Source organism: Molothrus aeneus, chromosome 2, assembly GCF_037042795.1.
Source record: "Molothrus aeneus isolate 106 chromosome 2, BPBGC_Maene_1.0, whole genome shotgun sequence".
Taxonomy (NCBI): domain Eukaryota; kingdom Metazoa; phylum Chordata; class Aves; order Passeriformes; family Icteridae; genus Molothrus; species Molothrus aeneus.
The window spans coordinates 4,304,126-4,316,748 of record NC_089647.1 but is presented as its reverse complement, the minus strand read 5'-3'; the positions used below and the strand labels follow the sequence as shown (position 1 = coordinate 4,316,748).

The following is a 12,623-nucleotide window of genomic DNA, read 5'->3' as shown; positions in this document are numbered from 1 at the left end:
TATTAATTTTCTTAAGTAGTGTGTTAAATATAGTTTTAGGTTATAATATAAGGTTATAATAGAAACTATGTATGTGGGATATTTTTTTAAAGAAAGGAATGGAACCAGATAGGAGCCACAGGACACCTAAATCTTTCAGAGAAAGAGAATTTATTGCTCCATTGTCAGAAGAAACTGACTTCTTCCTGCCTCGCTCTTCCCTGAAGACGCCGTTTGGATTAAGAGGAAGAAATTGACACTGACCACACAGAATCCTGTATTTGAATGGAATTTATGCATCATGTATGAGGTGTATGAATATGCAACAGGTTATTGTTTTTAAGGGTTAATCCTCTGTTAACATGTGTCTTTTTTCAGGCTTATTTTGCCCAGAAAAAGGTACCCAGACTGTCCATAACTCTTTATTTTTATTGTCTCATATTGTCCTAATCCAAATTGTCCAAATGTTTATTACTCTAATTATATTGCTATTTTTATAACCATTTTATTACTATTAAACTTTTAAAAATTTTAAAAACAAGTGATTGGCGTTTTTCACAAACTGAAACATTCTTAATGTACATAAATAGGCTATTCCCAATACTGAAGTATTTGGGGAGTGTGTGCATGTGTGTGCGCTCATTTCTTACTAATGAATGCCTTTACCTTTTTCTAATGGTCTCATTTCCAATAAATCCAACTAAACTCCAATGGGTTCCCTACCTTCTTGTCACACTTTACGAAGCTGCTATCTTTATTTCAATTTTAAATGATTTCCAGTGGTCCCTCACACCATAAAACACAGTGAGGATTACCGAAGGAATTAAGATCAGAGCCAGCAGAGCCTGTTTTATTCTTGTGCTGAGGGGCTGCAAGTCAGTCTCTGTAAGGAACATCAGCGAAGCCGCTGTGAAGAACAGCAGGCTGCCGGACACGGACTCGTGAAGTGGGAACTTCCAGGATCATCGTGGATGTTTGGTCAGCCTCACAATCACTTTTTCTTTTTCTCCCTTCGCTTTTTATCATCTCATACTCGCTGCTCGCTGGCCTTTCCCCACACCGTCCTCCCTCAGGTGCGTGCGGGGCCGCTCTCCCCTCCACCGGCCTCTCCCTGCGCTGCCACCAGCGGCGGCCATTTTCTCTCCTCCTCCCCTTCCCCAGCCCTTCTCGCCCCTCACCACCGTCCCCCCCGGAGCCGCGGGCGGGACAGCACCTCCCCTCCGCCCTCATCGTCCCCTCCGGAGGGCGCCCCGGGCCGCGGCTGCCGGCGGGGCTGGGGCTGGGGCGGCGGGCGCTGCCATCTCGCGGCCGCTGGCGGGGAACGGCCGCCATGTCGGCTGCCTGAGGGCGCTGCTGGCGGCGGCCGTGTGGAGACGCCCGCACTTTAGCCGCTTTTTAGTGGAAAAGTGTTGCAAAACGTGGAACACGTAAATTTTTTTTTTACGAAGGGATGCTCGTTAATGTTCGATCTTTGCATGCTTTCAAGCCTACTCAATAAGAAATGACCGTGAAACAGCAGCCAACAGGCGCCGAGCGATGCGCAGGTGTTAGAAGGACAAGTGAATTGTTGGTAGAATTGCTTTGTTTAGGTTTAGGGCTCGGCTGGTTTTAATGCTCTGAGATGTAGGGGGAGGTTAACAAAGCTCGGGAAGAAGGATGTGCCACTGATAGCGGATATTATTCTGATAATGCAGAATTTACGGGCCACATGGACACTTGGCAGAACCCACAAGATAAGGAAGAAACCAATAAAGCCAACTCAGCAATTGTGCTGGAATCAGTTCCAGCGGGGTGAAAGGTAATCCTGGCAGGGACAGACCGTGATCACTGACTCTGGAATATATATTTGTGGAATACCTGGGAGCAGCCAGGCTTGTATAGCCCCGAGGTGAACACCAATGTGTCTCTCAGTGTATAATCATTGGTGCGTTGCACATCTGGTAGTGAATTAGATTTTTTTGGACAACAAATGGGTTTGTGAACCAGTGAGCAGCTCTGGAGCTTCTTACCCACAAAAATAAAAGGGGGCAAAAGGGGAGTTTGTCTTGAGTCCTTTGTGGGCCCCCAAGGGTGAGGAGGCAGAGCTGGAAGACCTGCCACTTTGGATTTCTCTCTGTGACTTCTTTTGTCTTAGAGAAATCCATGTTGACACATTCCAGAATTGTCCTCAGCTTTTCCTGCATCTGAAGGCAACTACCAGACCAGGATTTCTGCACTGAAGGCATCACAGCAGAGTGATCTTGCAGTGCAGGTCCTCCATGTTGTTGGGGATCTCAGCTGTACTTTAGGTATCTTTTAAGGATGGAACATGGCATAGCCAGCATACCTATATTGTATCTCCCAGCCCAGACATTTGTAGGGCATTATCTGAACAAGGAAATGATGAACAGGAGCACAAGAATTTGGCCAACAAGTGCTGGAGCTTCAGGAAGAAATTCTTCCTGTGAGCATGGGGACCACGCTGGAAGAGGTCGCTCAGAGAAGCTGGGCTGATACCCCATCCCTGGAAGTGCTTAAGGCCAGGTTGGGTGGAGTTCTGAAAACCTGTTCTAGTGGGAGGAGTCCCTGCCCATGGCAGGGGGTTGGAATGAAATTGTCTTTAAGGTCACTTTCAACCCAAACCATTCAGTGATTCTATGAGCAGATTTCCAACCAGCCTTCTCTGCTGCTGTTCCATTGCTTAGCTTCTCTCTCCTTCAAGATTTTAACGTGAATTGTTCAGATGGTAATTGATTTAAAACTGCACTATTTTGTCAGCCACTAGGAAAACAGAAGTTGTAAAGCCTTAGAAAACCCAAATGCACCTACCTCCTCTTAAGTCTCAAATATATGTAAACTTAAATATGTATTTACTTAGGACTACAATTCACACAGTAAAAATTGGCTTCCCACTTTGAAATGAGCACCTGCTCTGGGATGTTAACATATGTTTCTCTGGAAGATATCAATGGGAAAGAAAAGCCTGGAAAACAGCCACTGAGAGTTGTGCCTGATGGCTTTTGAAGCTGTTCTGCGACCTGTAGAGATCAGACTTTAATCAATAAATCTGTCTCTATTTTCACTGTAAGGTGAAAAATGTTTGCAGTGCCAAAGCTGAAAGGCACATTTTTTTCCCCACTACTCAACAATTTTTTTCTCCTCGTATTCATTGGTGACAGAAAAGGAGCTCTGCAGAGATGCAGTACATTTCATAAATTAGTTCCCATCAAAGATATGTTGCTGATTCCTGGACAGCAAACAGGGAATGCTGGAGGAAACACTTAATACACATCAGCTTGGCAGCAAGAAAAGAGTAAACACACTTGCTGAATTGTTTTGTTTCGGTCTGGGGGGGGGAAATGAGCCAAAAACTTCAGGTAGCAGTTAGGATCCAACTGGTAAGCACTGATGAGAGACTGTGCTGTTGACCAGACTGCCAAGGAAATCAGGGGAAAAAAAATAATTCCATGCAGTGTATATTGCTTTTGGGATTGAAGCACAGTGTTGAGGCCATACATATGGCAAAGTAGCCTTCTTCTTGGGGATACACTGTGCTGCTGCAAACACTTGCTTTCTGAGAATTGCTCAGGCTTAAAGGTCAGCCCCTTGATCCTCTCTGACTTGGGAAAGAGGCTAAAAGATTAAAAAAAAAACAATCCTACAGAAATAAAGAAACAAACTCTAAAAACTGCTCCTGGAAAAATATGGGCATACATGCAGGAGTAGGGTAGCTGTATTCCATGCCTGTGGTCAGCATGAGGTGGCAAAAAGGCAAAGATTTCTGCCACTGAGGCTGTGGCAAATGTAAATCTGGGAAAAATGTGGCTGCTTGTTTTGTCAGAGATCACCCTCAATATGCAGATGTTCCTTAATCAGAGGCAGCAAAACTGATTGTTCTACTTTCAAGGTTGTTGCTGTAGAAGCTAAGTAAAGGGATTTAGGGATGAAATTAATTCAGTGATTGTTCTGTCCAGGGCAGAATGATGAAAGGGAAAGAATCCCTGATTTAGAGACTCTGGAAATGGGGAATGCAAAGAGTTAGGGGAAATGTGTGGTTTTTCTTTGTTTTTCTTGTCACTCTTTCAAACCAAATGTCTGATTGTACAAAATAGTGTGTAGCCAACACAGCTCCAGAGCAAACAGAAGCCTGAGTTTTGTAAATTGAAGGAAAAGCAGAAAGGACCCTTGTGCCAAACAGAGTCACCTGTTCAAGCCTGGTATTTAGAGGCCGTTTTATTTGGGAAAATATATACCTGCCTTTGATGGATTGTGGTCTTGTGAGGATCCCACACTACAGTTTTAAAACATCCTTTGGATGAATAGGCAGTGGACAGAGACAGTAAGAAACTGGACAAGGCTCAGGAATGGAATTTGGTCTCCAGTCTTTGGCCATTTTAGTGGAAACTGTCCAGCTCTGCTCTCAAAAGCTGCAGAGTTTGTACAGGTCCCTTGCCCTGTTTGTGACTGGATTCTTGGACACCCATATCACAGAACAGCTGTGTTCAGGAAATTGTTTAGATGACCTTTACTTTTTAATGAGCTGCCCTTTACCTTAGTGAAAAATAACAGCTGGTTGTTCTGTAATGAGAAGAAAAGGCACTTGCTCTGTTCTGAGATCTGCAAACTGGAATCATAATTCCCAGTCTCTGCTTTCCTCCCACTTCATCCTGTTGGGAAATGTGAATGGATAACTTAATTCCTGAAACATGGTTTGTCATTTGTGTTAATATAAGCAGGACAAACTGTCCTTAATTCTAATATTAATTTTGTAAGTCACCATGATATAAATGGTGAGTGCTCTGCACTGAGTCTGTTACCATAGAAAAGCAAAATGCTGCCTGTTCCTGTGCTGCTGCATTGCATTCACACTCTCAGAGTCATGATTGTGGTTAATCTGCTTTCTGTGATTTGGTGGTTGTTTGTAAGAAGTGAGTGCCTCTTAGGAGACTTATTAATGATTTCTTCCTTGTATTTCATTCTCTGATTGGGAAAAAATACTTGCCATGTAAACCTACACTTCCCGTTCCACATTGCATCCCTCCTCACTGCAGCTAATTTATTTTTAATAGATTGAAAAGTGCTAGTGTGCTGTGGTCTTTCATCTCCATATGTTTAAAATGGCCTTTAGGTGAGATCAGATTTTCTTCAAAATTCGAGCCTCTGAAGCATTTCTTCATCCCTGGTACTCTTCTGTTCTTGTTTTTACAGTAGCTGTTGTCAATCTGCTTTGCTCTGTGATCTGTGGTGGAGAGGGGTCTGTAGCTCCAGATTGCAGTTACCAGAAGGAATGTTTTATTTTGCTGACTAGAAGAAGGCATCTCATTTTCTGAAACCAGGTGGTGTGTTCACCTTTGCTTCTTTTCCTTGCTTGCTTGTTTGCAAACTGTTCAATGAGCTGATGCAATGCTACCATATGCCAGGTTTAGTCCCAGGAAGATAAGCACGGCAAACTTTAAATGGGCTACAGATCATTTTAAAGAAATAATTTTGCTGATAGCAAAGAGACAGTGCTCTGTGTCTAAAACATGAACTGATCAGCAACTTGCCCAATACAAGCAAAATGTGTTATTTTGTTTTTATTCTTCTCCAAAGAGAGATCTTTTTGGAATTTATTACTGACAAATGCTTAGGAGATTAACCTGTTTTCTTAATGGTAATTTGTAGTGGTGGTATAATCTGCTCTGTGTAATGCTCCCTTCCCCAGAGGAAATGAAATCAGGTCCAGCATTAAGAAACCCTGTTGCTGTGGGTTTGCCCTCACTGATACTTAATGCCCATCAGTGGAAATGTTTTTGATTCCCCTCTGCAGGAGAGGCACCCCTCCATGTGTGTGGGCTGGACTGTTCCTGGAAATGTGCCATAGGACAGAGGGGTAGTGCTTGGATTTTCAGTGTGCTCAGGCAAGGCCTCCCAAGGTATATTTATGACATTAGATGGGTGAAGGCGGTGGAATATGTCAATGCATGCAGCCCTTTCTCCTTTATTTGTTTAGTTAGCTTGTTGAATTAAAGCTGATTTTAGCAGGGATAGTCAAAGGAGCATTCAGCATGTTTTGGAAATTCCCCATGGAGCAGTCTTTTCAGCAGCACAGCTTAGTGGTAAAGTTGCTGCTCCAGCCAGGAGTAATAAAGCAGCAGGGTGCTGATAGCTCGATGAAAAGAGCTCTAATTTCCTGTGTCTCTGTTAAAGAGTCCCTTCTCCTGGGGGGAGGGACATCCATGTGCAGCTTGGCCAGGGACACGTCAGTCATTCTGCAAAGCCACATCTCTGGAGCAGCAGCACTTCTAAGCGTTCCCTTTTCCAGCTGGAAAGTAAATCCACGAAGCAATTTTTACTTATTTATTTCTAATAGACTCCTTTGAGTTCCTTGAGGCCAGCACACAAAATTATCATGTTTCTACATTAGCATGACATGATGTAACCACAGGTACCCTACAGAGCTCATGGTGGATAAACCTTAGCACCCAGAACATCCTCTCTCTCCCCATTCCTAAGTGTCTCCTGCTTAGTGGGGATAACAGCCAGTGGATTCAGCTAAGGATTATATTAACATCCAAAAACCGGCTTTCTCCACAGTATCTGGAAACAATGGGAACTAGAATTAGCAGGGAAGACAGGATATAAATGTTGTATTCTTTTATAGCTGAGGAAAGTGGCTGGAAATGAGTTCACTCTGATGGATGTGCAGGTAGCTAGACATGCAGAAATGTGGTAACATATTTATCACACAGCCTGCAGTGTCGTTTGTTTTTTATATCACTTGCTGCTAATCTTGGGCCTGTGCTTGGGTGGGGAAAGAAGAGGATCCAAAGGCTCTTGGATTTTTTCTTACATGTAATTTAATCAGTGGGCTAATACTTGGATATATGTAGGCTGGGTGACACTAGGGAACTTGACCAGACTGGCTCAGAAACTTGTATTTTTATCTCCACCTGGAATAAATTCTCATTAGAGTTATTGTCTTATTTTCCTTTTCCCACCCAAATGATAGTGCAAATTAATGGAACCTGTTACAGGTTTTATTAACTGCAGCTCATGTTTACCATGTCTGGAAACTCCACATTGGGAATAACACCAGAAGCATTCTCTGACTGTCCCTGGGCCAGGCTGCAAATGGTTCTCCCCACATTTGCTGAACAGGAAAGGATTAAACTATAAAACAGTTGAAGGACGTGGATAGTAGGGTTGGGAGCCTTTGATCTTAGACCCAGTTCAGTCTAACAGTGGGAATTAGCTGTCCATTGGTAACCTCCACCTGGAAATCACCCGTACCTGAGAATTATTTCTTGGCCCAGGTGAAGTTAGCTGGAAATCTCTGGGAGCTTCAGAGGAGGCAGATGCCCACATGACAGAATTATTGTCCCAGGGTGTGTGGGTGCTCACAGTCTCTGCAGACACGGTGTTGGGCTTGGTTTTATTCCTGGGTTTGTTTTACTTAGGAAGAAGCCTCCTGCTAGGAGACCCAAATTACTCCTCCAACTGCTAGATAGGGGTGGGATATTCCATTTCCTGATCTTTCAGTTTCAAATCTCTGATTTTTAGATAAAGAAAAAGAAATGCATGCTGTCACTTTTAATAAAAGCTGAACTTAGTGATGGCTTGAAGAGGATAAATTTGACCATGTCAGCTAAGATGTGTCCCCAATAATGTCCAGTTTTAAGCCCATAAGAAATCTTACCGTCATTTCTAGCTGCCACGTACAAGTTATTGCTTAAGCAACATTTTGTTAATGAAATGTTTTGCAATTCAAGCTTCTGTTGAGCAGGTAGGGCAGGCTAAGTGAAATAAAGATAAAATTAGGGTTGGTGGAAGGATACTGGATCTTAGACATGCACATACCTTGTAAATTTAGGGTGAATTAAATAGCTGCAGAGCTGAGTAAAAAGAAGAAGAAAAAAGAGAGGGGGGAAATTGCATTTCTGGTATTGGGGAGTATCAAAAACAGGAGTTCATTTTTAGTTTGGGCTTGTACTGTGATATTGTTCTGTTCAGAAGTGTGTGTGTACTGACAAAATGCTGGCAGCTGACAGAGCCAGAATTGATGTTAATGGCTGGGAAGACAGAGCAATGTAGCCAGTTAACAAAAGGGCTTGATCTGTGCAGAAGATGATTTTGAGCAGATACACACATCTATAGAAAGCAAGATTAATTTAGAGACCTTTGTCATTAAAGCAGATTTTTGTATGGTTTTGTGTGGGATTTAAGGGGGATTAAATGTTTGACATCACTTTGCCGGCACAGGCTATGTCGAGGAGGTTACTGAGCGGGTGATGGAGAATTTAAACCCGCGCCTTTGCTGAAAGAGAGGCAGCCATGGATCAGAGCAAAGCAGCCTGGCCAGGCAAACTGCCCTACCTACCACAGTGCTGAAAACAAGGTGCTTCTGGTTGCACAGCAGATGCTGCAGGGATGTAGAGCTGAGGGAATGTTTATGATTTGCCAAAATACGGGGGGAACTCGGCAAGGACATCAGAACTGGGATGCCCCGGTCTTCTCTCTTCAGGGATGCCTTGTTCAGGTGCATCTTTTGTCTGCTATGCTGTTTCTAAAGGGTAAAAACACTAACAAGTAAGAAGTCAGCAAGGTGGATTGGGTGATCAGGTGCATTTCTCTTTTGGAAGAGATGGTCCTGGTCATGAAACTTCTGTTCCTCACCTGCCTATGGCCAACAGCAGTGCTACACAGTTCTCACAGTCAGCATCACCGTCTTCATCGTCGGCAACACATGTCAATCTCAAGAAAACATAACAGGTAAGAAATAGACTTTATCTGTCTCTGTTCAACTGGTAGACTTCATGCTGTCAGCCACCTTTCAGCATACCCCATGGGTTCACTGCCCTGTTTTTTCCAGTTGCTGGGTTTATAGTTTGCATAGTATTGATAGGATGTTCCCAAAACAGAAATGGTGAAGTATTAATTAATTTTTCATAACCAGACCTTTCACATTGTGATTTTATGAATGTCTCATAAATATGCAGTTATGTACCCACCCACACCCACACACATCTCTTTTACCTGGTGTGATACAAGGCTACCAGATTATTGCTGTGATGTTCCAAGTATTCTTGCCCTCTAACTCCCATCAAAAGAAGCAGAAATGCCTTCCAAAGTCCTCTGCCAGTGTTACAAGGTGACTTCCATTACCAAACAGCAGAGTAGCTACACTATAAAGCTACAGAAGACTTTTTTATGGCACTAAATTAGGTGAATTGCACTTTATTTGTAGTGATGGCAGAGTATGTTCCCTTTCTGGAATATATTTAACGCTTTTAGACATTGAAAATTGGTCTTGGCCTTTCAATTGAGTAGCTGGTTGAAAATCAGTAATGATTGAGAGGTTTTTACCTGTATATTTCTGGGCAAAGTGTCAGTGCTTTTCCCCAGGAAGGCAGCTCACATCTGCCATGTGAGGTCTCTCAACCTGTTTCTAGATTAATCTAATACTGTGTGAATAGACCAATGGCTGCCAGTGATAATCCAAGAAAAATTCCTCTTTCTTGGGAGCTCATAGTTTATTTGTATAATATCACATTTTGAAGAAAAGTAACATAACTGGACTCCTCTGATGTGTTTAAGCTGCTTTTTTCCCCCTCAAGTTGCATGCTTTGCAGGAGGTGTACAGCTGTTAACCTCCTGTATCACTTCTCATGCAATCATCTACTTGGAACCCTCCAAGTCTTGATAAAATCCTGTTTAGCAATGCAAGGTAAGAGATGACACAACAGAGGTGCCCAGAGGTGTTGTGTCACTCAGGACTTCGGGGTTTCTGTTCAAAGTTACGGGTCCAAGTTTGGTGCAAGCCAAAAGCTCATTAAAAGAATGGCTATTCAGCAGGCTGGTTCAAACAGCCTGAGGGGTGGACAATTATTTGTAATAACAAAGGAAAATAAGCAGAACTAGCCCCAGTATCAACATAAGATTTCATCTGGTGCTTTGCCAGTCTCAGGAAGCAGTTAAGAATCAAATGGAAACAGAATAAAGTACCTTGTTAGTGGCAGTGCCAAGGGAGGTCTGTTTTAAGCTCAGCTGCTACACTTTTGTCTGTGGTAAGAGGGGAGCATATGCTGCTGTTGTTTGCTCTTGTTTTATCCTGTTCTGCCTTAGCTGAGAGCAGTTGCTCCATCATTGACATAAAGAATCACAAAGCAGGAGGGAACCTGGTGGTAGGTGACAGGAAATTTTGTGGCATCCTGATGACAATCCTCTTGCACCACCAGTGCTAGCACAGTGTCCTCTGCATCGTCACAGATCTTTACTGGCACATGCAAATGAATCCACGTGACAGTCCTGGGAGGCAGGCACAAGTGTGTTACCAGAAAGGAAGAAGAGGAACAAGGAGGAATCCATCTGCTGCTGCCTGGTGTGGCAGTTCTCTGTGTACAAGGCAAGCTTTGGCATCCCACATCCTCGTTTCCAAGGTCCTGGTGATTTTCAGCTGGGAAGAAGACTGGAAAATCTGAGCCACAGAGGATCCCAAAGCTTAACAGCAGCAAATCAGCTTTTCTCTGCAAAGGATCCAAGCCTGTTTAATTTCTCTTTGTTTCATTCTCTGCTTTTGTTCTAAAGGCTGCATTATCCTCCAGTACATTGCAGCAGGGTCTGACTTTCCACCAGCATCTTTTTCTTTCTGGGGAACAATCTTTCAAGCCAGCACTAGAGTTATTAGGGACACAGCTGACAGATGGCCTTGGTTAAAAGGGTGGCCTTTTAAAAAGAATCCCATGTGAAAATGTTACTTAACCTACAAGTTCCACTGTTTTAATAGAGTAACCCAATTCTCTCTCCAAAGCTGTTTGTCTGCGTTCTCCTGTAAAGAAGATTTTAAAGCATTAACCAAAAGTACATGAGAAAGCGATTATTCTCATAGTCCATTTCCTACAGCAAAGAACAAAACATTTGATTGTCAAAATATTAGGGTTTTTCTTAGTACATATTGCTGATGTTACTGAACAATTAGAAATGCATTTTCATGTACATGAGAGAGAACTGTGCAATTTTGAGTATTTCATTTATCTGGGCTTCGAGGCTTGATGAATGTATTTAAACATTTAAGAGGTCACACTGCTGGATTACCCCACAGACTCCCCTTGGAATAAGATTTCTCTAACTTCTACCTTTTGAATACCTTTGATTTAGTATTAGCCAGAGTATCTCGGGGACACAACATTGGAAAGAAACTTATGGCCGTGACATCCAGCGTATTCTTTCCCAAATGCACCTTAATAGTATTCTTCTCATAAACTTACCTGGTTTAATTCTGAATACGAAAGGATGGTAGGGGAAAAAACCTCCCTCTAGTTTCCTACGAGAACTTTTACCATATCATTAGCAGAGCTCTGAAACAGAACAGCCAAGCAGGATCTTTCCAGGGATCCCTGTCCTACACTGAGTTTATAACAAGGGCTTACAAACACAACCTTGGATGAATAAGGACAGGGCAAATAAGATATTTCCCCCTAATATTCACAGCTGTACCAAGCCACCAAATTTCCTCCAGTACATCCTGTGTTGGATGTAATTTCTGTAGATTTAGTGATCTTCAGTGGATTTCTTTCCCATGAGCTTGTCCTATTCCTCCTTGAACCACCATAAACTTTGGATAGCCTGATAAGTTCAAGACAGCCAGATGGGACACAAACCACTCATGCCATTGGTTTATGGAGCTACACTGATGACATTAAGTGATTAAATGCTTTAACCAAAAATGATCTAAGTACCCTTGAGCAGACCTTTAGCCTTTCATTTGCTAATGGTTTTCAAGGCTAGGTAGGAGCAGCTAAATTTGTCTTTAAAAGCCTGACACGTCTTTGTCCATTGTTAATTAATTCTGAATTAGATGCTTTGGTTTTGTAGGCAGTGACTAACTGCTCTTTGAGATCTCTGGCAAATGCCAAGGTCCATGCAATAGTATTCAGCCAAAAAATTAGTGCTCCCAATTATTTAATATAGAAGTGAATTCCCTATGTGATCTGGAACAGTTCAAGTGCTTTTTATGACCTCCTTTGGAATGTTATTGTAGATTGCCATTTAATTGATATAATATAAGCCCTTGTCTGAAATACAATACATACAATACATATGAAATACATAGCTATGGGAAGAACAGCTATGAGTGGAAGCAGTAGTTTCTTGAGCATTTGCCTCACTGAGACCAGTAACTTTTTATCATTGCCCAGATCTACACCAATACCAGGGTTCTCTTTGTTACTACGACTGCAGCTAGGTAAAGAGAGATTTCCTGTCCTTAGGTGCATCCCTCTTCTAATGGTTTCACAAAACCATCTGCTAATGTTTTCACAAAAATTTCTTCCGCAAAAGGGCTGTCAAGTTCTGGGACAGGCTGTCCATGTAGGGGATTGATTCACAAAGCATGAAAAGACATCTTATTATTAGAAATGTACAGTTCTTATAGAAACAATGGTGGACTTAAGACCTGATTGGCCTTTAGGAATCTTCTCTCACCCTATTGGTGAACTATGAATAGCACATTCTGGAGAACCATATCTATAAACAATGGTTACAGAAAGAGAGATAAAGAGAGATGTTTGAATCCTTCTCTCTAAGTTTCCCTCAGCTTCCCAGGAAAATCCTGCGAGAACCATGTCTCTCTCTGTTCAGAAAATATGCGGTTACCACAAGTCCTGCTAACTACTGTCACAACAAAA

The 12,623-nt window shown here is 42.5% G+C and overlaps 1 protein-coding gene across 1 annotated transcript in view; it reads left to right on the top strand.

The window, feature by feature from the left end:
• The first annotated feature begins 917 nt into the window (after positions 1-917).
• The window catches only part of GABRR3 (gamma-aminobutyric acid type A receptor subunit rho3), a 34,744-nt gene continuing 23,038 nt past the window's right edge, over positions 918-12,623 (top strand). The window contains exons 1-2 of the mRNA XM_066568152.1: positions 918-957; positions 8,580-8,709. Coding sequence (XP_066424249.1) covers positions 951-957; positions 8,580-8,709 — 137 coding nt within the window. The 5' untranslated portion in view covers positions 918-950. The remainder of the gene's footprint in view (positions 958-8,579; positions 8,710-12,623) is intronic.